Below are 23,761 nucleotides of genomic sequence, written 5' to 3' on the forward strand. Positions count from 1 at the left end.
CGTTTTTGGCTCTTACAAAAAAACTTTTCCAAGGATGCTGGAAAAAAAAAATCCTTTCAATGGTTAAATCCTTTTCTTTTTCCCAAACTCACCTGCAGCCACAACCTGATTTCATTTCCTTCTCCCAATCCAGGAGAAAGGGAATCCTGCCCAGCACAGGAAATAGATTTGTATTTTTGGATACAACTCCTCATTTCTATTCTAGGAACCAACAGACTTGCAACTGTCGCTGGTAATAATAAAATAAATCAATCTTCTTCATAACTATTTGAGTATCAGTGAAATCAGTTAAAAAATAGAAAATAAGAATTAAAATATTTACCAATAATAGACTCCAAAAGGATCCTCACATAAAAATAAATGCAGTTCTAAAGGAATGGAAATAAAAGGGTTGCTGGAAATATTCCCATTAGACAAGGGATGCTGGGGAATTCCAAGAGAGGAGAACTCCAATCTCATACATTAAAAAAAACCATATATATACACATGTACATATGTATATCCAGATATATGTGTATATGTAAGTGTGTACATAAATATATGTATATACCCCAAAATAAATCCCAAAAAAGCAGATTTGGGCACCAAGAACACTATATACAGATATATCTATACCCCAAATAAATCCCAAAAAATCAGCTTTGAGCACTAACAATGTGCCATAAGCCCTGGAAGTGTCCCAGTGTGCTCAGCCTGGCTGGCAGTGCCAATGCCCAGGTGGCCCAGGTTGGCAGCAAATCCCAAAAAAGCAGATTTGGGCACCAAGAACACAACACAAATGTATATCCATACCCCCAAAAATCAGCTTTGGGCACCAAGCCCATGAGATAAATGCCCTGGAGGTGTCCCAGTGTGCTCACCCTGGCCTGCAGCACCGATGCCCAGGTGGCCCAGGTTGGCAGCCAGGTTGCCCGTGCTGCTGGAGCTGCTCAGGGCAGGGAAGGGAGACTCCTCGGGGTCCAGGGGCGTGGGCAGGGGGGATGGGAAGTGGATGTTGGTGAGGTCGGGCAGGGAGCCCCCCGTGCTGTGAGCCCCGGGGATCAGGGCCGAGCTGCTCTCCTGCTCTGCCGAGGGGAAGATGCTGCAGGAAAGGGGGGGAAACAAAGAAAAATAAACAGAATTAATGCATGGTTCACGTGGGAAAAAGCTTCTCAGAATGGGTTTAATCAGAAAATTTCTATCAGGTTCCTGAGATTTGTAAAATTTATTTGACGAGAGATTCCGTAAAGGAGGTTTTTTGAGAGTTTAAAAAAGTATTTGACAAGAAAATGTCATTAAGAAGGCAATTTAGAGCTTTTTACAATGTGTTTAGTGAGAAAATTTCATTAAGATTTTTTAGCTTTTAAAAATTTCATTAACAAGAAAATTTCATTAAGACAATTTTTTTGAGGTTTTAGAAGCGTATTTAACATGAAAATCTCATTCCGAAGAATTTCATTCAGATTTTTGAGCTTTTTAAAATTTATTTAACAAGAAAATTTCAGTAAGAAGATATTTTTGAGATTTTCTTAATGTATTTAACGAGGAATTCCATAAAGAAGATTTTTTTTGAGCTTTTAAAAATGTTTTTATCAAGGAATTCTATAAAGAAGATATTTTTGAGCTTTTTAACAAGAAAATTTCATCAAGAAGATTTTTTGAGCTTTTAAAATTATTTTCAACAAGGGATTCCATACAAAAGGTGGTTTTGAGCTTTTAAAATGTTTTTTTTAACATGAAAATTCCATAAAGGAGATATTTCTGAGCTTTAAAAAAAATGGATTTAATGAGGAATTCCATACAAAAGATATTTTAAAAAATATTTTTAAGGAGAAATTCCATCAATAAGATTTTTTTTTTGTATTTCTGACCCTCAGAGGCTCCTGTTCCATCCCTAGAACCTGTCCAGAAAATATAAAAGCACCAGGATATTTTAGGATATTTAAGGATTTTTAATCCACAATTTTCCTTCAAGATCTCAGTGCTCTCAGAATAAATTATTGCTGGGAACTCACTTGATTCCTGGAACTTCACAGGATTTGGGTCTCGATGACCCAGTCTGGAAAAAAAACAAAAAAAAAAAAAAGGGGAGAAAGATTTAAATGCAAAGATTCTGCTTGGAGGGAATTGTCTCAGAGATATTTCAATGAATAAATTGAATTTCATCATTTCTGTGCAAGATCTGGCAGCTTTTACAAGATATTTATCAATTTTTCTTTTTTTTTTTGCTTTATTGGCTCAATAAATCTTAAATTTCAAGTTTCTCATGTGACCAAGCCTGGGCATTCACACACATGAAATGATGAAATTATGAAAGAATTTCTATTCAAAGTTTATTTTTCGTTTTTAATCACAGCAGCTGATCAATCTTGACAGTGACTAAAGCACTCATTTCTTTAAATATGTTCAGAAAATAAAATTTTCTGTGCTTTGAAAGGAGCAATTCTCACCTTTTTAGTGTCCCAGCCTTGCTTGGAGAGGGTTTTGTCTGCATCAGAGGAGGTTTCCTCCATTCCAGGGACAGTCAGCAATAAAACTAAAAAAAAAAAAAACCCAAAAAACAAAATAAGGGATCATTAATAATCAATAATTAATAATCAATAATATTCAGCTTCTCACTGAGACATTCTTGGATTGGAAGTTTAACCTTTGGGAAAATGTTACAAAGTTTAAATTGTCAAAAAGGATGAAAGAGTTTCTGTTGGTTCAAAAACCCAAAGATTCCTGAAACTAGATAAAAAAATTAATAAAAATGTAAAATACAATACAATACAATAAAATAAAATAAAATGCAATACAATACAATACAATACAATACAATTCAATTCAATTATTAAATAAGTGAGACTTTTAAAAAAAGCCACCCAAATAATATTTAAAAATGTTTTGGCTTCCAATTCATTGTGTTTAGATGCCCATGGAAGGGTTTCTTTGGCAGCTGCTGTTTCCCATTTTTTGCAATTTGCACAAATGATGAGGACCCTGAATATCCAAAGGGCTTCCAAGGGGCCAATTCCAGTGGGGAAAATCCAAATTCCTCCTCCTGGGATGGAGAAACAGCACAAAGCTGGAATTTCATTCTCCACATGCCAAGGATATTTTTTTTTCTTGCTTAAGGTGGCAAAGAAACAAACAAAAAAACCCCAAACAAACAAGAAAAAAACCCCCAACAAAATAAAAAAATAATAAATAAATAAAAATTTAGAAACCTTTTCAAAGCCCAGCCAGAGAGAGATGAATTAATAAAAACCTCTCACAGCCATGAGTGTAAATCCAGATTTCTGGAATCCTGAACCTGCCTGAAGGATTAAATTTAGGAATTTTCCTCAGGATGAGGGAATTTTAAGGTTGGAAAAGACCTCGAGGATGAAAATTCCTGATTTTGCTGAGCTGGAGCAGGACCAGGGCCAACAGAGGCTCCAGAAAGGAGGGGCAGAGATTTGTTCTGGGATTGTTCTGGGATTTGTTCTGGGATTGTTCTGGGATTGTTCTGGGATTGTTCTGGGATTTTTTCTGGGATTTTTTCTGGGATTGTTCTGGGATTTTTTCTGGGATTTTTTCTGGGATTGTTCTGGGATTTTTTCTGGGATTGTTCTGGTATTTTTCTGAATGTTGGGGATATTTCCTGGGTACACTCCCAGCCATAAACCCTGGGCTCCAGCCTCTGCTCCTCCCGGGGTGTCCCTGACTGAAGCCCTGGGGATTCCAGGCTGCTCCAGCTGAGAACTCAGCAGCAGCCCAGGGGATCTCCCCAGGGCACCAATGACAAAATCTGGGGGCTCAGCAAAATGTCCCCCCTTTGGTTTGTGTCCTTTTTCCTGGATTTCAGCCCCCAGAAAGCTGAATGTGATCCAATTCTGTTCAATTTTACAATTTTACAAACACATGGGGCCCAATCCATGGCGATTCCATTGTCAGAAATCTTTTTATCTTTTTTTTTTTCCTGCTCACCTCTTTTCTGCTGCATGTCCTGTGACCCTCCAGAAAAGGATTCCTGCTGAGCTGGAGTCATGGTGCTCTGGTGCAAGGCAGAATCAGAATTTGTCCTGAGAGAAAGCAAAACCCACAATTATTTTTATTGTCAGCATCACTAAATAAAAATTTCCCTCTCAGATAAAAAGCAACCACTCGGTAAAACCTCAATATTGTGCATTAAAACCCCAAAATCTCTACATGGCAGAAACCAGGCAGGATTTCCTGGTGAAAAGCAATTTGCAGAACAAATCAGTTCAAGTTTGAGGAACAATTGTTTCAATAATGGGATTGAGAGGAACACAGGATGAACTGGGTGCCCCTGTTAGAACAGAGTTTGATCTGCTTGGTTCAGATTAAACATGATCCAAAAATGCCCTTTTTAAGCTGTTTAGCCATACTTTAGTTATTGTTTGGTTATTATTCCCAAACATTCCTGGCTGGGAGGAGGAAGAGGAATGGTTCAGGATCTTGTGGAGATGGGAATTTTCGAGGCCAAAACATTTCAGGATGAACTTTGAGATTGTGACCACTCCCAAAAAGTGAAACTCTTGTGTTCCTTCCCACTGGAACATCCCCAGTCCAATTTCTGCACCCACAGAAATATCCAAGTCTTGGGAATTATCCAGGCCTGGCAACTGCTGGATTTGTAAAGATTTTTAAGGATATTGAAAGATGAAACTTTAAGGATTTACCTTTAAAAAAGCACCATTCAATTCAAGTATCACTTGCAGACACCTTACCTTCAAAGCTCATTTAAAATGAGCACAACTGAATTAAAAACTCCATTTCTGAATTTCAAAAGGCACAATTCCAACCTGCTGCAGCTGGAGGTGCTGCAGTGCCACAGAACAGCCCAAACACCTCAGGGTGCTGGCACCCAAACCCCTCAGGATGGCACCCAAACCCCCCAGGATGGTACCCAAATCCTCAGAATGGCACCCAAACCCTCCAGGATGGCACCCAAACCCCCCAGGGTGGCACTCAAACCCCCCAGGGCAGCACCCAAACCCCCCAGGGCAGCACCCAAACCCCCAGAGTGGCACCCAAACCCCCCAGGGCAGCACCCAAACCCCCCAGAGTGGCACCCAAACCCCCCAGGGCAGCACCCAAACCCCCCAGGGTGGCACCCAAACCCCCCAGGGTGGCACCCACCTCCTCCAGCTGGTGTCTGATGGTGGTGACAGGTACACGGTGCCATAGGGACAGCTGTCCACGTGAGGCAGGGTTAAGGCAGCAACACTTCCCACTCCAGCAGGGAATCTTTCCCCAGAAGAATTCCAATTATCCTGTCAGAAGCACTGAGCTCACAGATTTTCTATGGGGAAGTGTAAAGGGATCTCGACCCAAAGTATTCTGTGATTGTTGGAATAAGTGAGCAGGAAAAATCCTTTCCTCCTTTTGCAAGGATTTCACTCCTGGGGTCCCCTCCAGCCCCATCAATGCCAGCAGATTTCAGATTTCCTGTCAGCAATGATCAGCTCATTCCATCCCCAAATGCCACAAGGATGAACCAACCTGCACTGAAATGATGATCCTGCCCTGGCTCTGCTCAGCCCTGAAGGGAAACTCCATTTCCCCAGGGAACCACGGGATGGTTTGGGCTGGAATGGAATCCAGGATCCAGAGCTGGCAGTCAGGCTGCACCCAGTGCCATGCCCGTGTCACCACTGAGTGTCCCCAAACCAACACCACCTGTCCCTGGGGTCCACCTGGACACTGACCCTTTGGACAATCCATGCAGCCAACTGCTGATCCAGTTGGGACACGAGGATGTCCCATGGACAGAGCCAAGAGCTCACAGCAGCCCCATCAGAGAGGGCCACCAAACTTCCAGGGCACCTCTGGCCTGAGTGACACCTGCTGGGTGTCCCCAGCCCACCCAAGCATCCCCAGGGAAAGCTCAACTCCCACTCACAAACAGGAGGTTTTGGATTAGAAACAGGATTTTCACAGCTTGGGAAAGGCAGTGACACAGAGCTGGGAGGTGACTCCAGCTGGGTGAGGACAGGAGGAAAAGGGAACTGAGCCCACTGCAGGCAGGGCTGAGGTGGGACAGTGGTGCCAAGGATGGGTTCAGGAGGGGAAGGGGACAGAGGTGCCAGCCGTGGTGCCAAGGATGGGTTCAGGGGGGGACAGTGGTGCCAGCTGTGGTGCCAAGGATGGGTTCAGAGGGGACAGTGGTGCCAGCCCTGGTGCCAAGGATGGGTTCAGAGGGCACAGAGGTGCCAAGGATGGGTTCAGAGGGGACAGTGGTGCCAAGGATGGGTTCAGAGGGGACAGAGGTGCCAAGGATGGGTTCAGAGGGGACAGTGGTGCCAAGGATGGGTTCAGAGGGGACAGTGGTGCCAGCTGTGGTGCCAAGGATGGGTTCAGAGGGGACAGAGGTGCCAAGGATGGGTTCAGAGGGGACAGAGGTGCCAGCTGTGGTGCCAAGGATGGGTTCAGAGGGGACAGAGGTGCCAAGGATGGGTTCAGAGGGCACAGAGGTGCCAGCCCTGGTGCCAAGGATGGGTTCAGAGGGGACAGTGGTGCCAAGGATGGGTTCAGAGGGCACAGAGGTGCCAGCCCTGGTGCCAAGGATGGGTTCAGAGGGCACAGAGGTGCCAGCCCTGGTGCCAAGGATATCTGCCTGCCGTGTTTGTCCACGGACAGGGGGCGCCGGTGCGGCGAGCCCAGGCGGTTCCGGTCCCGGTACACTCTGTCCACCAGCCCGTGGTGCCGCGTGGTCCTGCTCGTGTCCAGCGCCGACGACTGGAACGGGGTCTGGGAGAGACACAGGAATTACCCCCAGGGAAAGAGCCCGAGCCTGCCAGGGCCTCCTCCAGCTCCTGTGCCAGGCTGGGCCGCTCTCGGGAATCGCTCTCAGGACGCCGGTGGTGTGTCATTTCGCTTTTCCCCTCGGATAAGGTTTTTGGGCAGCTGCCTCCTCCAGGAGGGGCCATGCTGGAGCTGCCCTGAGCCCCGGCCGAGGTGGCAGGAGCTGGCGGCTGCTGTGCACATGCCCTCGCTGCAGCATGCAGGGCACAGCCAGCACGAACATGCTGCATCCAGAGCTGAGCCCAGCGCTGCCCAGGACACGGAGCCTGCCCCTCACCCCTCCCTGCGGCTGAGTTACTGTAAGGGGACACCCAGAGAATGACAAGAAAAAGAAAAGCAGTTTCCTTCCTCTTCTGTCTGACGGTTTGGAAGTGATTTCCAGCTCCTTCAGTGAGCCGAGGTGGGATGATCCCACCTGGACTCTTATCAGCACTGACATCCTGAGCAGATGATTTCAGAGCAGGAGGATGGCAGGGGAAGGAAGGACAGGGAAGATGCATTCCCAGGCTAAACTGGAAAACTTTCACATTTTCCACAGCCCTTCCCAGCGTGTACCTGGGGGGGGGACAGAGGAAGTACCGAGGGGTCAATCTGTGCTCGTACTCCAGCAGCAATTTATGGGTCTCCAGGGAGAAAAATCCTCCCCAGCCTTGCACTCCCTGCCAATGTGAACAGCTTTGCCGAGTCCCTCAACACCATCTGTTTGGAAATCCAAAATTTCCTCCTCCATTCAGGTGCTGCACGTGGCAAATGCACTGTCCTGTCTGCCAAGCCATGAAACCATCTGGCTTCCACATTCATCCCTTTTTTCTTTTTTTTTTTTGGCTTTTTTTGTTTCCAAGTGTCAGCTTCGGCTGTTGAAAAGATTATTTCTATAAAGCTTTGCATTTATTTTGAAAGGCTTTGTTTGTATGAACTTTTTAAAGAGCCTTTCTACTATTTTAAACTCTTTTCTCTTCAGCAAATATTGGGCTCCTCACCCTCTCTGCACACACAGGCTGTGCTAACAGAGCTGCAGAGGGGCTCTGGTGTTTATTTTCTCATTTCAGGGCCAACATTTTATATGCAGCAGAATATTTAAGGCAACAGGGGACTAGAAAGGAGCACAGTGACTTTTCACAGGACTCTCAGCACTTCAGTTCATGGGGTTTGTGCTTCACTTCCTCACTTGGCTGAGAAATCTCAAATAGAATCTCAATTTTAAGGCTTTTAAATTCAAACACGGTGCTTTAATCCACACAAGTGGGAATATTCATCATTCCAAAGCCACAAAAGGTCTCAAACTCCTCCTTTTTTTCTGTTGTTACAGCCCAAAAGGCAGCAAAATTTGCAAATACGTGCTTGGAAGGTCAACAGGAAAAGCAATTTCCTATGTCAGTGGTGTCAGCACAGTGCTGCTAAAAAAGGAGCAGCCAGCCCAGAGCACAGGGAGTGCAGAGCTCACCTGGAATTTAAAGGGAGACCAAACCATAAAACTATAAAGACAAAAAGTTCCGTGTAAAAACAGATATTTTTTAGGTTTTTATCTTTTTTTTTTGGCGGGGGGGGGGCGTAATTTCCTTATTAAAAACAAAATAAAAATCTCATTTGAGTGCAGCAGTGGCACAAATGACCCAGGAATGTGTCCCAGCTCAGGGCTGCAGTTTCTAGAAAAGGGGATTTTTGGGGCAAGGCTGCTCCTGGTTTTCCAGGAACCAAGATCCCAAAAGAATCCTGGATTTAGGGAAATAAAAAACACCTGAGGAAATGGTTATCACTTCCAACAGGTCTGGCTTGGCTTCTCCCAGCAACCTTCCTGTCAAATTTATTTAGGGCTAAACACCAGAACAATGTTCCTGGATTAAAATTCCCCATCTCTGCATGGCATGAGATTTTTAACTATAGGGGGAAAAATGGATTTTAAAAAAAAAAAAAAGGAACAGATCTGAGCATCGATTTTATTTGGGGAAAATGAAGAATTGAAAAGGTTTCACTCCCCTGAAAAGCATTCAAGGGTTTGAGAGCAGACCCCAAAGCCCTCAAAGCATGGAAAAAGCAGCTCAATGCAGACAGGAAGGAAAAAGCTCTCCAAGTGTCCTTTTAGGATTGCTCAGGGGGAAGGAGGAGTGGTACCCACTGCTGGTTGGTATTTTGGTGCCTCCTGGTGCCAAGCAGGATTTGGGAATTCATTCTGCCCTTCCCCATGGATTGAAACATGCAGGCTGAGTGCACATGCTCAGAGATTGCTGAAACCACAGGCCAAGACTGAATAATCCACTAGACAGTGGAAACCCCCCCAAAAAACCCCAGAAATAACCACATGACAGCAAGTCCAGGGGAGTCTGCACAGGAATTCTTTGCATGTTCCAGACCGGGATGCAGGGCCAAAACCTGGCTTAGTGTGGCAGCCCTGAGGAGCTGGGGGTGAACCAGATCAGTGCAGAGCAGGGCACAGGGTGTGCAGAAATACGTATCCACCTGGGCAAACGGGACCAGTCCTAAATACGTATTTGCACAAACCTAAAAACTTGTTTACCAAAGAGACAGGAACTGCTCCAAAGGCTTCAGCCACAGCTCCGTTGTGCTGCAAATCAAAGAAGCAGAAGATGCTCAGACACCAAGGCTCTGCCTTCACACCAGCCCAGAGCTGCTTTGAGCTGCAAAAACCTGGAAAGCTTCTCCCCCTCCCTGCTACAAACACTCAGGATGGTTTGGTTGATTGTCAGCAACATCGATTTGGGTTTTTTAAGTTGGTTTTTTTTTTTTTTTTAGCGCGTGTGTGAAAAAATACAGAAAACCCCAGGGTTTAAGGTTGAGTTTGTTTCCGTCTCCTCTTCCAGTCATTCATAAATTTTTCAATATTCCCTTTTCAGCAGTCAGGATTAAAAGAGTCCAGGTAAAAAAACCACCATCAAGCAAGCACAGAAATATTATTGTTTAAAAGGAATTCTTCACCTCCTTAACAAACAGCTAAGGAGAAAAACCTGGACAGAGTGGAGTGACACTGAGGACTTCAATCCTCTACAAACCTCTGCTCTGGATTCCCCAAAGAATTCAAGATTAAAATAGATTTTGCCTCTCCTCCTGCACAAGATTCAAGCCTTTAACCTGCCCAAATTCAGCTGTCTGCACCTATTTGAAGAAGCAGTTAGAGGAGGTCAGCGAGAGTTTCTCCATTTTTATTAAGCAGCCTCCATCAGAAAACCACAAACTGCAAAATTTCCTTCCCACCACATCCTCCAGAGTTCAGCTGTAACTGTGACTGCTCAAAAAAGGAAAATCATTGCAGAAATGTTCATTATTTGGAGCACTCTAAATCAATTAAATGTGAAAAATCAGGAGTCCACAAAGGATCCACCAACTAATCCTGTCTTTTATTTATACAACACTTATTTTACAATATCCTCTGTCCAAATATGCTTCAAACAGCAAAATATTCACCTGAAATTCTGATTTTCTGTTTAAGGTGCATCATCCCTGGAATTACAAAACCCAGCCAGGACATTCTTACATTTCCTTTCCAACCAGACCAAAAAAAAAAGGGATTATTCTGATACCACTTTGTGTTCCACTGCTCTTCTCCTCTCCCAAAATTCCTCCCACAGAACATGCACATCAATTCCTGCACTCTCCAGCTCCCAACATCACCTTTATTTCCTCCCATTTCCTTTGAATTGACAGCATCTTCCCAAATTTCATTAGGAATTGCATCTCTCAGACTATTCCTGACCCCAAAGCCTCAAAACCAGGGACAGGAGAGCTAAAATTTACCACAATCAATATTAAAAATAATAATAATAATAATACCCACACATCCCAAATTTTTAAACCAGGCTGCTGACTTCTGGACCAGCAGCTGCCTGTGAGGACACAGCAGCATGCCAGCACAGAATGGATCAGAAAATGCAGGAAAAGCCCTGTGAACTCACCTGGAAAGGGAGATCCATGGCACTGTTCCCAATCTGATTCACATTTGGCAATGACCCCCCGTAGTACTGGCCACGACTCTGCCCCAGTTGCAAATATTGGGTTTTCTGCAGCTGTAGCTGAAAGAAAAGGAGGAGGAAAATGCAATTTCAAGTGTTCTAACCAGCACAAGCTGACACTGTGATCACTGAGAATGGGAAGCATTAAAGGGCATCAATCCAACTCTGACAAAGGAGCCTCCACCTTCTCCACGAGTTTCTTGCAGCAGGAAAAGCCCTGGAGAAAGGGCAGGGAGAGATTTCCAGGGACAAGGCAGAGCCAGGTTTGCAAACAAAGGACACAGAGGTTTCCACAGAAAACCCCTTCAGCCAAGGAAGAATGAAACCCCCACGAGAACTCCCTGGGGGACAGGGACACGTGGAAATGAAGGGGATGATCTGCAAAGCTTCACTCAAATCCAGGGGTGGCTCTCCAGGAAAACATTCCAGGGGTTTGCCCAGAGTTGGAGACGTTTCTGGATGTTTACACGGGATGCTGAGGGGACCTCAGGGATGTTCTGGGATGTTCAGGGATGCTCAGGGACATTCAGAAATGCTCAGAGATGCTCAGGGATTTTCAGGAATGTTCAGGGATGCTCAGGGATGCCCAGGTGAGCTCAGTGGTGCTGAGGAATGTTCAGGGATGCTCAGGGATATTCTGGGATGCTCAGGGATTTTCAGGAATGTTCACAGATGTTCAGGAATGTTCAGGGATATTCAGGGATGCTCAGAGTGCCCTGACCACACTGCCAGCACTCAGACAGGACACAGAGAACAAGCCCAGCCTGTTCATTCCATGCCAACACTCTGGGGAGTATCCACGCAGGATCACAGAATTCCAGAATGATCTGGGCTGGAAGTGACCTCAAGGATCATCTCATGTCACCCCTGCCACCACCCCAGGCTGCTCCAGCCTGGCCTTGCACATCCCAGGGATGCAGGGGCAGCCACAGCTGCTCTGGGAATTCCAGGCCAGGCAGGAATTTCATATCCAAATAGTCCCTGAATAAAAGCTCACCCTGAGGACAGCTCACGCATTTTCCTGACATCCAAACAATTCCTAGAAAACTCAAATACTTTTTATTCCCAGAATTTCCCCCAGAAGCCACCAATTTCCACCAGCACAGACAGTTAAAAATCTCTGTGCTTGAGCTGAGGGACCAAACTAATCCCTGATTTAGGAGATGAAACTTTTCCATGAAGAACAGAATCCCAGGATCACTGAGGTGGGAAAACAGCTCCAAGATTTGCCAGAGTGCAAGGGCAAAACACCACCCACAAAGGCTGCTGGAAGGTTTTTTATTTCCTTAAAAAAAGGTCAGATAATCCCTTCAGGCTGAAGATTTATAAAATATTCCCAGATTTCCCTATCAAATGGCTTGGAAAGATCCCATGTAAGGAGCAGGAAAGGCCTTTTTGCTTTTCTTGTGCAATATTTTGCCACGCAATTCCTGAGGCAAGACGTGAAATTAGAGAAACCTTGTGCTGGTATCACTTAATGAGTCACAGCCCTCCCAACTCACAGCACAAAAAGCACAATATCAGAACTAGCTGTGCTTTTTCCCTGGCCCCTGCATATGTTTTTGTTGTTTAAAAAAAAAAATTAAAAAAAAAAAAAAAAAAAAAGCCTTGTTTGGGATTTGGGCCAAACATTGAAGTAACTATTTCAACAGGTGTTGGTTTCCTTTCAAGAACCTCCAAAAAGCACCCAGGGAGGAGGGGGTGGCTTGGGTGTTTTTTTTAAGGATTTTGGAGTTTTTTTTGGTTTTTTTGTTTTTTTTCTCTCAGGATATTCCCACCTCAAAGCAGCAGAGCACAGGGAGCTCAGGAAGATTTGTCTCTGTGCTGCTCCCCCATGGAAATGGGGAGCTCAGGCTGCTCCTCGCCTTTGGCTGCATCATTAATTTGAGCGAGGATAAACACTGGTGGAGAGCTGTGCCAAAAACGAGAGCAGTGATTGCTGCTCCTTGCTCCCATCCATCAGCACAGCAGGGAGAGCTGGGCTGGCTGCTCTGCTCGGCTCCTGCCTTTCAGGACAGAGTGGCCCCCAGACTCCACATTTATTGGAGCCCATCAACAACTGCCACTTGCAATCTGGGAAGATCAAGTGGAAGCAGAGCAGGATTTGTGTCCTGAGCGCCTCCCAGCTCTGCTTTTTGAGCTGGAAAAGAAAATTGGGTTGAATTTTAGGAGCTTGTTGTCATTGAAGCAGGAAATCAGGAGTGAAATCAGCTCTGGGTTTTTTCCTTCTCAGAAAAACAACAACAACAAAAAAAGCTGCAAATTTCTCTCAGCGCACCAAAATCCAGAATAAAAGTTTGGGAATATTATTTAATTCCACTCCACACCTTCCACTATCCCAGGTTGCTCCAGCTTGGCCATGGACACTTGCAGGGATGGGAAATCCACAATTTCTCCGGGCAATTTGTCCCCACCCTTTAGGAAAACAGATGCTGTGCCTAAAATGAAATTTCATTTTCCTCTCCATCCACCCTGCGAGGTGGAGCAGGCACACGGCACCACTGGGGATGAGGTTCTCAGAAGGGCTCGATTTTAAAAGGAAGCAACAAAAAGCAAAAGCCTTTTCTTAATAGAAAAATCCCCATTACTCTGGAAATGTTAACAAGTCTCAGGGCAGCCCCAGGGTTATCTCCTGGGCTTGGATTCAATTAATGCAATTTGGATTCGGGATGAATTTAGCCAGGGAAGGATGATAAGGAATTACTGAGTGCTCCCCAGATTTATTAATTTCATCAAGCACGAGAACTCAGTGACTGCAGCTTCTCCATTTCTCTGTGAGGTGGCCAAGAGCAGCTCCCTGGCAGCTGAAAATATTGCAAAATATCCTTCCCAAGAAAGCTTCTGCTAAAGAAACAGCTTCTGCTTGTAAAGCCCCTTCATTCCTGCCTGGTTTTCTTGTTCTGAAGATTCCAAATGGAATCTGTAATTTTCCTTCCACCAGCCTTTCTCTTCCTCCTCTTAACTTCAAATCTTCGCGCTTTTTTTTTTCTTTAAAATCGATTTTATTAATGAAAAGTATAATTTATGTGAACATTTCTACGAAACAGATCGATTTTTCCATTTGGGTTACCATTTGCTGGACACACAGCTGTGTTTGTAGGGAGAGATTGAAGCTCCACAATTAAAAAAAATAATAAATAAAGACAGAAACAAAACCCTAAATACAAACCCAGTTTTCTTACAGACTTTCTAATAAGCAGATGGGAATTAAATGAAACACTTATTAAGAATTCAATACTTTAAGTTATTGAAATTCTTCCCTGAAAAATTCTGAATAAATTACAGATTTCTGGGCAGAACTTACTGGGAAGTTTGGCGATTTTGGCACTGTAAATCAACCTAAATGCACTGTAAAGGTTTTTCTTAAAATGGCTTTTTTAACAGATGAAATTTGGACTGCCAGAACGATAATAAAAGGGTGGAGTGTCCGTTTGATAAAACCCCAGATATCTGATGACTACAGGAAGCAAAGATTTGGTGATAACAACTTTTTCACTGCCTTGCAGTTTCCACACCTTTCTTATAATTTCATTTTTTTCCCCCTTTTAAAAAAAAACCAAAAACCTTCCTCTTTAGCACCTCCAGCCTAATAAGCAGCAAAACCAGCACGGATTAAAATGAGAAAAGAATTATTAAATCTTAATTGGGAGTTCAGTTCTGCCCGTGGGATTTGAGTGAGGGTTTTAGAAAATTTAGAAAATCCCCCCCCCCCAGGAATTTTCACCTGGAGCACCCCAGGCCTGCTGCAGGATTTAGAGATTTTTGGATTTTGGACGGGAGGAAGTTGTCAGTGCCTGTGCTGAGAGGAAGAAGGAGGAAAAGGAGAAGAAGGGAAAGAAGGAGAAGAAGGAAAAGAAAGAAGGAGAAGCTCCCTGCTCGCTGCTCTGCTTTGTGTCTGCAGAGGGAATTAAAGAGAAGTCAAACAAAAGCTGCAGTTCCTGCTGCCATCCCGGCGGAATTGGTGCCTTCAAAGGGACATTTCTGCCCATTCACAACCCTCGTGTTGATAAGAAAAGCAAATAAAAGCTTAGAAAGAAAGAGACCTTAACAGCGATTTAATGATTCCAGTTTAGATTTAGTGGCAGCGCTGCCACGAGCTGCAAATCACCTCATTAACCCTTTAATTATTTAAAAAGTTCTTTAAGGTGCCAAAAACTTTCCAAACGCCCAGACCTTGGCTCCTCAAGGGAACCCTTTTAATAATCCAAAATTCACACTAGAATTAGAATTTTAAACACTTGCTACTCCAATAATTCCTAAAATGAACACACGTTCAAGTAACTGCTGGTTTATGAACCCACCCTGAAAACTGCCTGAGATTTCTTTAATTCAGTGAGGAAGGAATCACAACTGAATAAGAGAAAATCCAGGTAAACCAAGGAAAAGGAATTTCTGTGCTGGCCACAATTTTAATTCCAGCAGCTCCTGGTGCCTTTCCACATCCCCAACCTGACAATTAAAACCAATAATGAGCAGACACAAATGAATGAAGGTTGGGAAGACTTTTGGACTTTTTAATCTCTATAATCTTGGGAAAATACTGATTGTTTTTATAATTTTATCATGGTTTGGGTAATTTATTGTAAATAATTACAAATACTTCCATTATTTACGTGTTACTGATATAAATTCACCCATGCTGTTATCAGATAGTTCAATAGGTGGCTGAAGAGATGGATTTGCAAGGTGAGCTTTTTATTTTAATTTCCCATGTAATTAAAAATTAATATTATGAAATCGAACAACAGCAATATTTTCACCTCAGCAGGCACCTGTAATATGTAAATAATGGAGTTTATCTTGCATGCACTGATAAATGAGGGAAATAAATTCTGTGGTGCAAAGGCTCATGTTTGAAAGTGTCTTTTGGAGCACCTCAGAGAAAAAACAAGGTGTGATAAGAGCAAAGCACAGCTCAAACTCTGAGATAAAACACCCAAAAGGGCTTGAGACTGAGGGAGATAAAAAATATCAGCAATCCCAGCCAGGTGAGCAGGCTGCTGGCACTGAGAGATAAAAAAGGGGGCTCTGAAATCCCAGTGGGAACAGCCTGGACAGCAGGGCTTTCCTTGGGAATAATCTGAATTTCAGAGGAAATGGGAATGAGGATGGGAAATGGGAATGGGGATGGGAAACTGGGGAATGGGGATGGGAATGGGAATGGGAATTGGGGAATGGGGATGGGGAATGGGACTGGAAATAGGAATGGGGAAAGGGAAAAGGGAATAGGGAATGGGCAATGGGGTTTGGGGAATGGGACTGGAAATAGGAATGGGGAATAGGGAATGGGGAAAGGGAATGGGGTTTGAGGAATGGGGATGGGGAAGGGGATGGGCAATAGGGAATGGGAATAGGGAATAGGGAATAGGGAATGGGGTTTGGGCAATGGGGTTTGGGGAATGGGGTTTGGGGAATGGGGTTTGGGGAATGGGGTTTGGGGAATGGGGAAGGGGATGGGCAATAGGGAATGGGAATAGGGAATGGGAATGGGGAATAGGGAATGGGGTTTGGGGAATGGGGTTTGGGGTTGGGATGCAGAGCAGCTCCCTCACTCTCCCCTGGCTCCCGTGGCAGGAGAGGAGCAGAGGAGCTGTGGCTCTCTGTGCCTGGGCTGTCACACTCAGGAAGGGGCAGAGTTCCAAAGTCACCGATTTCCTGCAGTTCCCAGCCCTGCTCCAAGAGCAGCAGAGGCTCCAAAGGCGCAGCTGTTCCTCCCAGGAAGGAGGGGAAAGGAAATGAAGGCTGAGGTTGAGAGGAAAGGGATAATCCACAGCGAGAGCAGCTGCTCTGCTGCCTCGCCTGGGACCTCAGGGATTCCAGCAGCAGCTTGGAACAAAATGTTTTGCAACAGTTTGGAGGTTTTTTTGAATTTTCAGGGTGTTTTTAGTGTCATAAAAGTGAAGATTTGAAGGCTGGCTCTGCAGAGAGGAGTGAGGACAAGCCCAGCACAAGTTTCCCCTGTGCCAATCCTTGCTGGCCTCCCAGGGACCTCGGTGTCGTGCAGAGATGGATTTTGCAGGGAATGGGACGAGCAAAGCCAAAACAGGAAGCCAAATGTCTACTAGAAACGAAGTGAAAATTACCCCAAAAAAACCTGCAGACATATGGGATGAACTGGACGTGACCCCAGGCTCGTGGAACTGCTACATCATTGTTTACTCCTCCAGCACCACAAGTGTCACTCCAGTCACTTTTAAGGATTTGTTCCATTATCCCATCCCCGTGGCAGGACACAAACACAGCTCTCAGGCCAAGTAAATGCAGCCAGGAAGAACAAAAATGCAGGAAAAGGCCAAAAAAAAAAAGCATTTTTGTTGCCTTTTTTTTTTTTTTTTTTTTGAAGGGAAGGAAGCTGTTGTAATATCTTGGAATTTAGCAGCAGTTTTGTTTCTGCCACTGAGACACTTCCCAAGCAACTCCTTGCTCAGAGCTGAGCTGAGAACACAAGACCAGCCTTGATTGTCAGGGATTTTAATTTTCACCCCCAATGCACTAAAACACTCAAATTTTCTTCAAAAATTAACAACAAAACGGGAGGGGACACCTCCAAGGAGGATTGTCCAAGCTCCCATCAGCTCAGCACAGAGCAAAGGAAAAGCAAAATTCTCCTTTTCCACCTCCTGGAAACGGGAGCTCCGTGAAAAAACAAACTGGGATTTAGGAAAAGGTGTTTTTATTATTGAGAATTGCCAGGCACAGGGAAGGGCACAGCGAGGCAGCCGACTGCAGCCTTCCTAAACCTGATTATTTTTAAGGTTACCTGACAGCATTGCTTCGATCCTGCACTTCCAGGGCCCTGCCAGGAAAATCCTGAGCTCTCAAAGGCTGCAGGAGGCCCCTGCAGCTGCTGAAAAACCTCTCCAACATTACAGCAGAATCTCAGATTCTGGGCTCTGACACACGGGAAGCAGGGCATGGAGTAAAAGTTCTTATCTCCAGTCTGTGATAAGCTGAGGGAGGCACTCCCACCCTTTGCATCTGGGACTAAAAACACTCATTTTTGCAGGCTGCATGTCCAGGAAGCAGAAAATTGGGAGAAAAGGTTCAATTCTTTGTGATCATCAAACTTGGGGCACTTGGGTGACTCCTGGAGAACAGGAGACAAAGCAACCCCAGAGAGGAACCCCAAAAAACAAAACAACCCCAGAGAGGAACCCCAAAAACAACCCCAGAGAGGAACCCCAAAAAGCACAGACACAGCCCTACCCCACACAGCTGAGGTGCAACACAGCACTCAGTAAAAAACAACCTAAAATAAACTTATCACAGAAAAGGCTGAATTAGAAGGGATCCATCAGGACCAATCTAAAATAAATTTATCACAGAATACACTGAGTTAAAAGGGACCCATCAGGACCAAGCCCAACTCCAGCCATGCACAGGACACCCCAAGAACCCCAGCTCAGAACCACAAAATAATCCAAATAAATGCTCTGCTAAGTATTAGAGTCCAGCCCAATCAATGCCATCGATAAGAGCTGAATGTTATTGATCAGCTGAGCCCTGGCCAAGCCCCAGCTCTGCACTTTTAACACTCCAAGAAAGCCAATTATTACTCATGAGTTCATGTTTTCTTCACCTTCCTGTTGAGGAGATTATTTAAGACCTCAAATCACTTAACTGGATTGTTTTGTGCTCTTATGAGTCATCTCCAAATTCCAAGGCCCCATTAGATTCTCCTCCAGGAGCTCCCCAGGTTGCCTGAGCTGGAAAAGCCTGAGGAAATGGGGTTGTAAAAATCACCCAGGCCCGGAGCTCTGCCCCAGCTGCCTCCTGCAATTCCTGTGAAAGTGGAAGAGATCTCACACCCCAACACTATTTACAACCCGAAAATCCACTGTGCACTCTAATACTGGTTTTTTAAATAATTTTTTTTTTCTTGTTTAGTTTTTTCTTGTGAACAACAAACTAGAAAAAAGAGGGCAGAGAGGAGGCAACAGCATTTAATGCTGTGATTACTTTTTATTCTTTATTTCTGTTTTATTTCTTTTCTAATCTCTGAACAGTGAAAACAAGAGAAAAACTACATTTCTCTCCCCAAAATAAATGAATATGAATCATTGGGGGGGGGGTCGAGGGCAAAGAATCATTAGGAACACACCTTGCAGGATCAGAATAAACAAACAAAACCATCATAATAAAGAATAAATCTTAATGCACAGCCTGCGACTCGGTGTTTAAAAACACTTTAGCTATTTCTGGTGAAACAAAGGTTTACTGTTTAAAACTTCACAGTCACAACTGAGCAGCAAAAAAAAAAAAAAACAGGATACAGCAAACTGGAGCCTTAAAATAGTGACTATTCTTCCGAGTTGTGCTCTATCACTGGGCAGGGAGCCAAGCAAAGCTACAACAGGCACCGAACCTGATTTGAGAGCTCTGAAAAACAAACCCCAGCCCGTGGCAGCTCAGCTCAGCTCCTTCCCTGCAGCTTCCCAGGCGTGGATGCTGCTGATAATTCAGCAGAAAGCTCCTGCCCGAAGCTCGTTTATTATTTGATATCCAGAAGGCAAAGAAGAATTCTTTTGGTTGTCTTTTAGATGGAGCTCAGCACTCTCAAAATCTTGTTTATTTTGGGGAGTGTTATTAGCTGGCAATGAATTGTGCAGAGGGTTGGGAGGCAAGGATTGTTTTTTTTTTCTTTTGTTATCATCGAATTTTGGGCACTTGGGTGGCTCGTGGAGAACAGGAGACAAAGTAAAGCCAGAAAGGAACCTCAAAAAAAACCAAACCAAAAATCAGAGACACAGCCCTGCCCTACACAACTGAGGTGCAACACAGCACTAATTACTACCAACTAACCTAAAATAAATTTAGCACAGAAAAGGCTGAGTTTGAAGGGACCTTCTTTTCTTAAAGCAAATATTCCTTCTGAGCAGGGATCTGCTGGAGAACAATCATCCAGCTTCAATAAAAAGTTCCTCAACCATCCCCATTCCTCCTATTGAAATGCCTCAGAAAAGCTGAAATAAAAGCAGAGATGCCCTCATTAAGTAAGATAAAAATAGCTTTTATGTTCCATTTTTTATTTTTAGCTAAAGAATGAAAATTCAGTTATGTAACCCTACAAGTTTCATAAATGAGGAGCCAAGCAGGGCATGTTTGCACTCTTTGGGGTTCAGGGGCACCTCACTCTGCCCTCAGAGTGACCAAAAGCTACAGAAAATTGTTTGTGGCTTGAAAACGTGGCATCAGCCAAGCCTTCAGGTATCAAAAATATCCCAAATATCATCAGAGTCCAAATTCTTCGAATGCTAAAGGCTCATTCAGCACAATCATCTCCCTGAACCAGAGGCAAATCTAATTACAAGGAGAAGGTCGATCAGACATTTGAATGTGAGCTGGCTGCTGGAAACTTGTGCAATATTTAAGATATTAAATAAATATTAAATCAGATACTCTCTATCCCTCTTGCTGCCAGGAATACAATCTACACTGAGACTCTGCAAGGAATCAAGGAGTCAGAAGTCAGGATATGAAACAAAATCTCTGCCTTCCCTTCTCCCACTGAGGTTTTTTTTATTCCTTTAATCCAGCTTACAGATGTTGAAATCTCACTTTGAGGCTCCAAAAATCTCCTGCACAGCTTCACAAACTGCTCCTCCACCAGGCCCCATCCTGTCACCAACAACTGCTCCTCTGGCTGAGGTGGGAGCTATCAGCATCTGCCTGGAAATTCATATATTTTGGGATATCAACTCCAATTCCCTCCCCTCAGAGACCTCAGCCGTCCAAGGAAAATAATATCCACATAAATAGTAATAGCTGGGTACCGAAATTAATTGAAAATTCATCTGCCAGAGCTGCAGTGTGCAGTTAACACATCTTTACTGCTCTGGAGTGATAAGTAACCAGAGTAAAAGCAGCAGCGAGCAGCTCAGCAGGGAGAGCACAGAGGAGATTTTCCCAATCATCAGGAAAAGTGATAGAGCAGGAAAAGGAAGGAAAAGACACTTGGAGAAAATCAGCCTGTGAAGCAGAGACTTGGAGCCAGGGCTGTGGAATTCCTGCTGCAGCATTTCAGCCTCCTCCACTTCATTATTCAAGAGCTGCTCTTTGTGGGTGTGTGGTGCTGTTGTTGGATTGCAAAGGATTGTTCTGGTACGAGAGCAAGAATTTTCAATTCCTGAGAAATAATTTGCAAAACAAGGCTGTTATCAACACTGGGTTACAACTTTGTAAAGCCCCAAGGAGCTCAGGCCAAAACATAAAACATGAAATGATCAAGAGGGGCTGCTCAGTGCTGGAGATCCCCATTCCTGGATATCACTTCCAACAGCACAAAATTAAAATAATTTCAAACAAATCAAAGCAACATTGCAAATATTAACTCCAGACATGCTGATAATGAACTCACACATCCAGCTGCCACCTCGAGCTCCCAGAATTCCAGAATCATTTGGGTTGGAACATTGAGGATCACCCAAGGGACACCTCTCACCATCCCAGGCTGCTCCAACCCTGCCCAGCCTGGCCTTGGGCACTCCCAGGGATTCAGGGCCACCAAAGCCTTTGGGCCACGTTTGTTTAACAAAATGCGAGGAGCTGAGAGCAAAAGAAACAAACAAGTGAAGCAGCAGCGAGGTCACAGCTGGTCACTGTCACAAAATGAACCATGCTCCCAAAAAAATCCACCTGATTTTGAATTTGCTGCTTTTCCCTCCCTCTCTGGAACCCCTCACCAACAGCTCCTCCAGCACAGCTACAAAAACACGGGGGTAGAATTGCAGCCAGCACAACCACGAATGGTTTTAACCCAGAAAAGATTATTTTCTTTACTTTTTTTTTTTTTTTTTTTTTTAAGAGACAGCCTCACATTTGCTGAAAAGTGCCTGGAAGTCTGCTCGGGTTTCAGATCCTGCCTTGGGCACAAAAATATCGATGCCAGTGTGGAACAGAGCATTAGGGAGTGATCAATGCTGCAGGGCCATGCACCAAACTGCCCTTCCACTGCTCAAGAAAATGTTCCTTTGCAATCACAGATGGAAAATGGAGAACAGAGATAAATATTTAGCCTTAAATACATTTTGGTTAAATCCCTATTGATCATTTTTGAGAGGATGTTTGTTTTTTGCCAAATTAGTGTTTGATTACCACGACAATGAAAGTGCTTGATAATTTCACAGAATCCCAGCCTGGTTTGGGTTGGAAGGATCCTAAATCATCAAATTCCACCCCAGGCCACAGGCAGGGACACCTTCCACTACCCCAGGCTGCTCCAAGCCCCTGGCCTTGGATATTTCCAGGGATGGGAAATCCACAATTTAACTGAGCAACCCCTGCCAGGGCCTCCCCACCCTCACAGGGAGGAGTTTCTTACAGAAAATTCACCCAGTGCAGGAAATGTGGGTTAAAACTCCCCCCAAAAGGCCCAAAGCCATGGGTTTGGTTTCGTGTGGTCCATCCCTGCTGTACCCACACGTGGAGTGAAAATCCTCACTGAAATGTGCTGCTGCTGCTCCCTCAGCAGAGCCAGGACTTTGATATTCCTAAAGTGCAGGAAGTGCTTCCCAAGCCAGATCAATAGCATTGATAAATTGATTATAAAATGGAGAAAAAAGCGTTAGTGAGAGGAGCAGGGGGTTGATGGGCAGCAGATTTCAATAAACCTTGTTCCTGAGATAGTTAGAAAAATAAAAATGCAGCGTACTCGATAAAAAATCCGATAAGCACTAATCTGATGGAGAAAGCCAAGCCCACGTCCTCACCCAGCCACAGCCTCACTCTGGGCTTTCCAGGCCCTGGGCTTTCCCCTCCTGCTCCTGTGTGCTGGAGGAACAGCTCTTTTTCCATTCCATCTCACAGATCCTGCAGATAGCTCGCCCTCAGGCCACACTGCCACTACAATCATTTTTCAGTACCAGGTATTCTTGAGAAGGACTCGGAGGCACAATTCCCGTGTTTTGTGGGGTGATGTCTGAGCCCTGGCCAGCACAGAACTCGATGAACACAACATCAGCCCCTCCTGTCCCCGAGGCCTTTGGCACCTCTGTCACTTCACAGTCCCAGCTGGAACTCAAAGAGCAGCACCACAAATTTCAATTTCTGCCTGGTGAATCAAGAGCATCGGTGTCCACACCTCCTCCTTTTCAGTGTAACCACAGGCTCAGCTCCCCTCTGCAGCTTGCCTGGAGGGGAAAACCCCAAATCAACCCCAAAGAACTGGAAGAACTGACTGAACCTCACCTTGAGAACAAATTCTCTTCCTAAATGAGCACCTTCTATAAATGCAAATTACCACCCAGTGCTGATGCTAAATAAAACCCGAGCTCAGCAGCCGGAGCTGAGTCCCACATGTTCACCCTGAGAATTACAACCAAACACCCAAAATGCAGCAGTTGTACAATTCAGCCTCACGTGCTCCCAGAGCCTTCCCAGCTTTGCTACACCATTAACACCGAGGGATTTGGCCACTGCACACACAAAGATTTTGTCCAGCAGCAGCTGTGCTGTGTGGGAGTGATGGGACAATCAGTAAAAAAAAAAAAAAAAGGCATTGCCTCCTTAAAAATTAAAAAAAAAAAGTAGTAAAAATCCAACAAAAGCTGCTTGGGTTTGGCAGAAGAAGCCTTGCCCTGCTCGCTGCAGGTTCCCAGGATGGCAGAGCAGAGCTCGGTGTTTACCTTGGACAGCTCAGGCGGGCTGAGGGAAGCCAAGGCTTGCACAAGAACAGAGATTCTTTGTGCCCTGGCGGGTCCCTCTGCCTCTCTCACCCTGCTCCTTTACAAACATTCTTTCAAAGAATTAAGGGCTCGGCCGGCTCGGCCAGCCCGCGGTGGTGGCAGCACCTGGAGCGTCTCCGGGGGTTTTCCCTGGGGTCCTGCTCCAGGACGGCCACAAAGCCCCCGGGACAGGAGGACACAGCCTCGAGCTTTGCAGGCTGGGCAGCTGCAGGAATTTCGGCGTGGAAAGGGTGCTCAGGTACTGGAGGGGGTGCCCGGGAGGGGCTGGAGGTGGCGCTCGGGGGGGACAAGCTGGGCATGGGACACAGGCTGGGCTGGGAGGGCTCTTCCAACCTCAGCCGT

The 23,761-nt window shown here is 45.0% G+C and overlaps 1 protein-coding gene across 6 annotated transcripts in view; it reads right to left on the reverse strand.

Annotated features, from left to right (window-relative positions):
- Positions 1–23,761, reverse strand: part of CRTC1 (CREB regulated transcription coactivator 1) — a 48,099-nt gene that overhangs the window by 20,353 nt on the left and 3,985 nt on the right. For 4 of the 6 annotated variants that reach the window (XR_015808513.1, XM_088179195.1, XM_088179194.1 and 1 more), the window contains exons 2-9: positions 10,680–10,796; positions 9,287–9,334; positions 6,580–6,717; positions 5,107–5,168; positions 3,931–4,025; positions 2,430–2,515; positions 1,995–2,038; positions 861–1,081 (exon numbers count right to left, since the gene is read on the reverse strand). Coding sequence is in view for 5 of the 6 variants with exons in the window: in XM_088179195.1 (XP_088035321.1) it covers positions 861–1,081; positions 1,995–2,038; positions 2,430–2,515; positions 3,931–4,025; positions 5,107–5,168; positions 6,580–6,717; positions 9,287–9,334; positions 10,680–10,796 (811 nt within the window). In the remaining variant the exon portion in view is untranslated. The remainder of the gene's footprint in view (positions 1–860; positions 1,082–1,994; positions 2,039–2,429; positions 2,516–3,930; positions 4,026–5,106; positions 5,169–6,579; positions 6,718–9,286; positions 9,335–10,679; positions 10,797–23,761) is intronic. The other 2 variants (XM_088179196.1, XM_014887215.2) reach the window with 1 other exon arrangement.

The sequence above is a fragment of the Sturnus vulgaris genome, chromosome 26 (assembly GCF_052056855.1).
Source record: "Sturnus vulgaris isolate bStuVul1 chromosome 26, bStuVul1.hap1, whole genome shotgun sequence".
NCBI lineage: Eukaryota > Metazoa > Chordata > Aves > Passeriformes > Sturnidae > Sturnus > Sturnus vulgaris.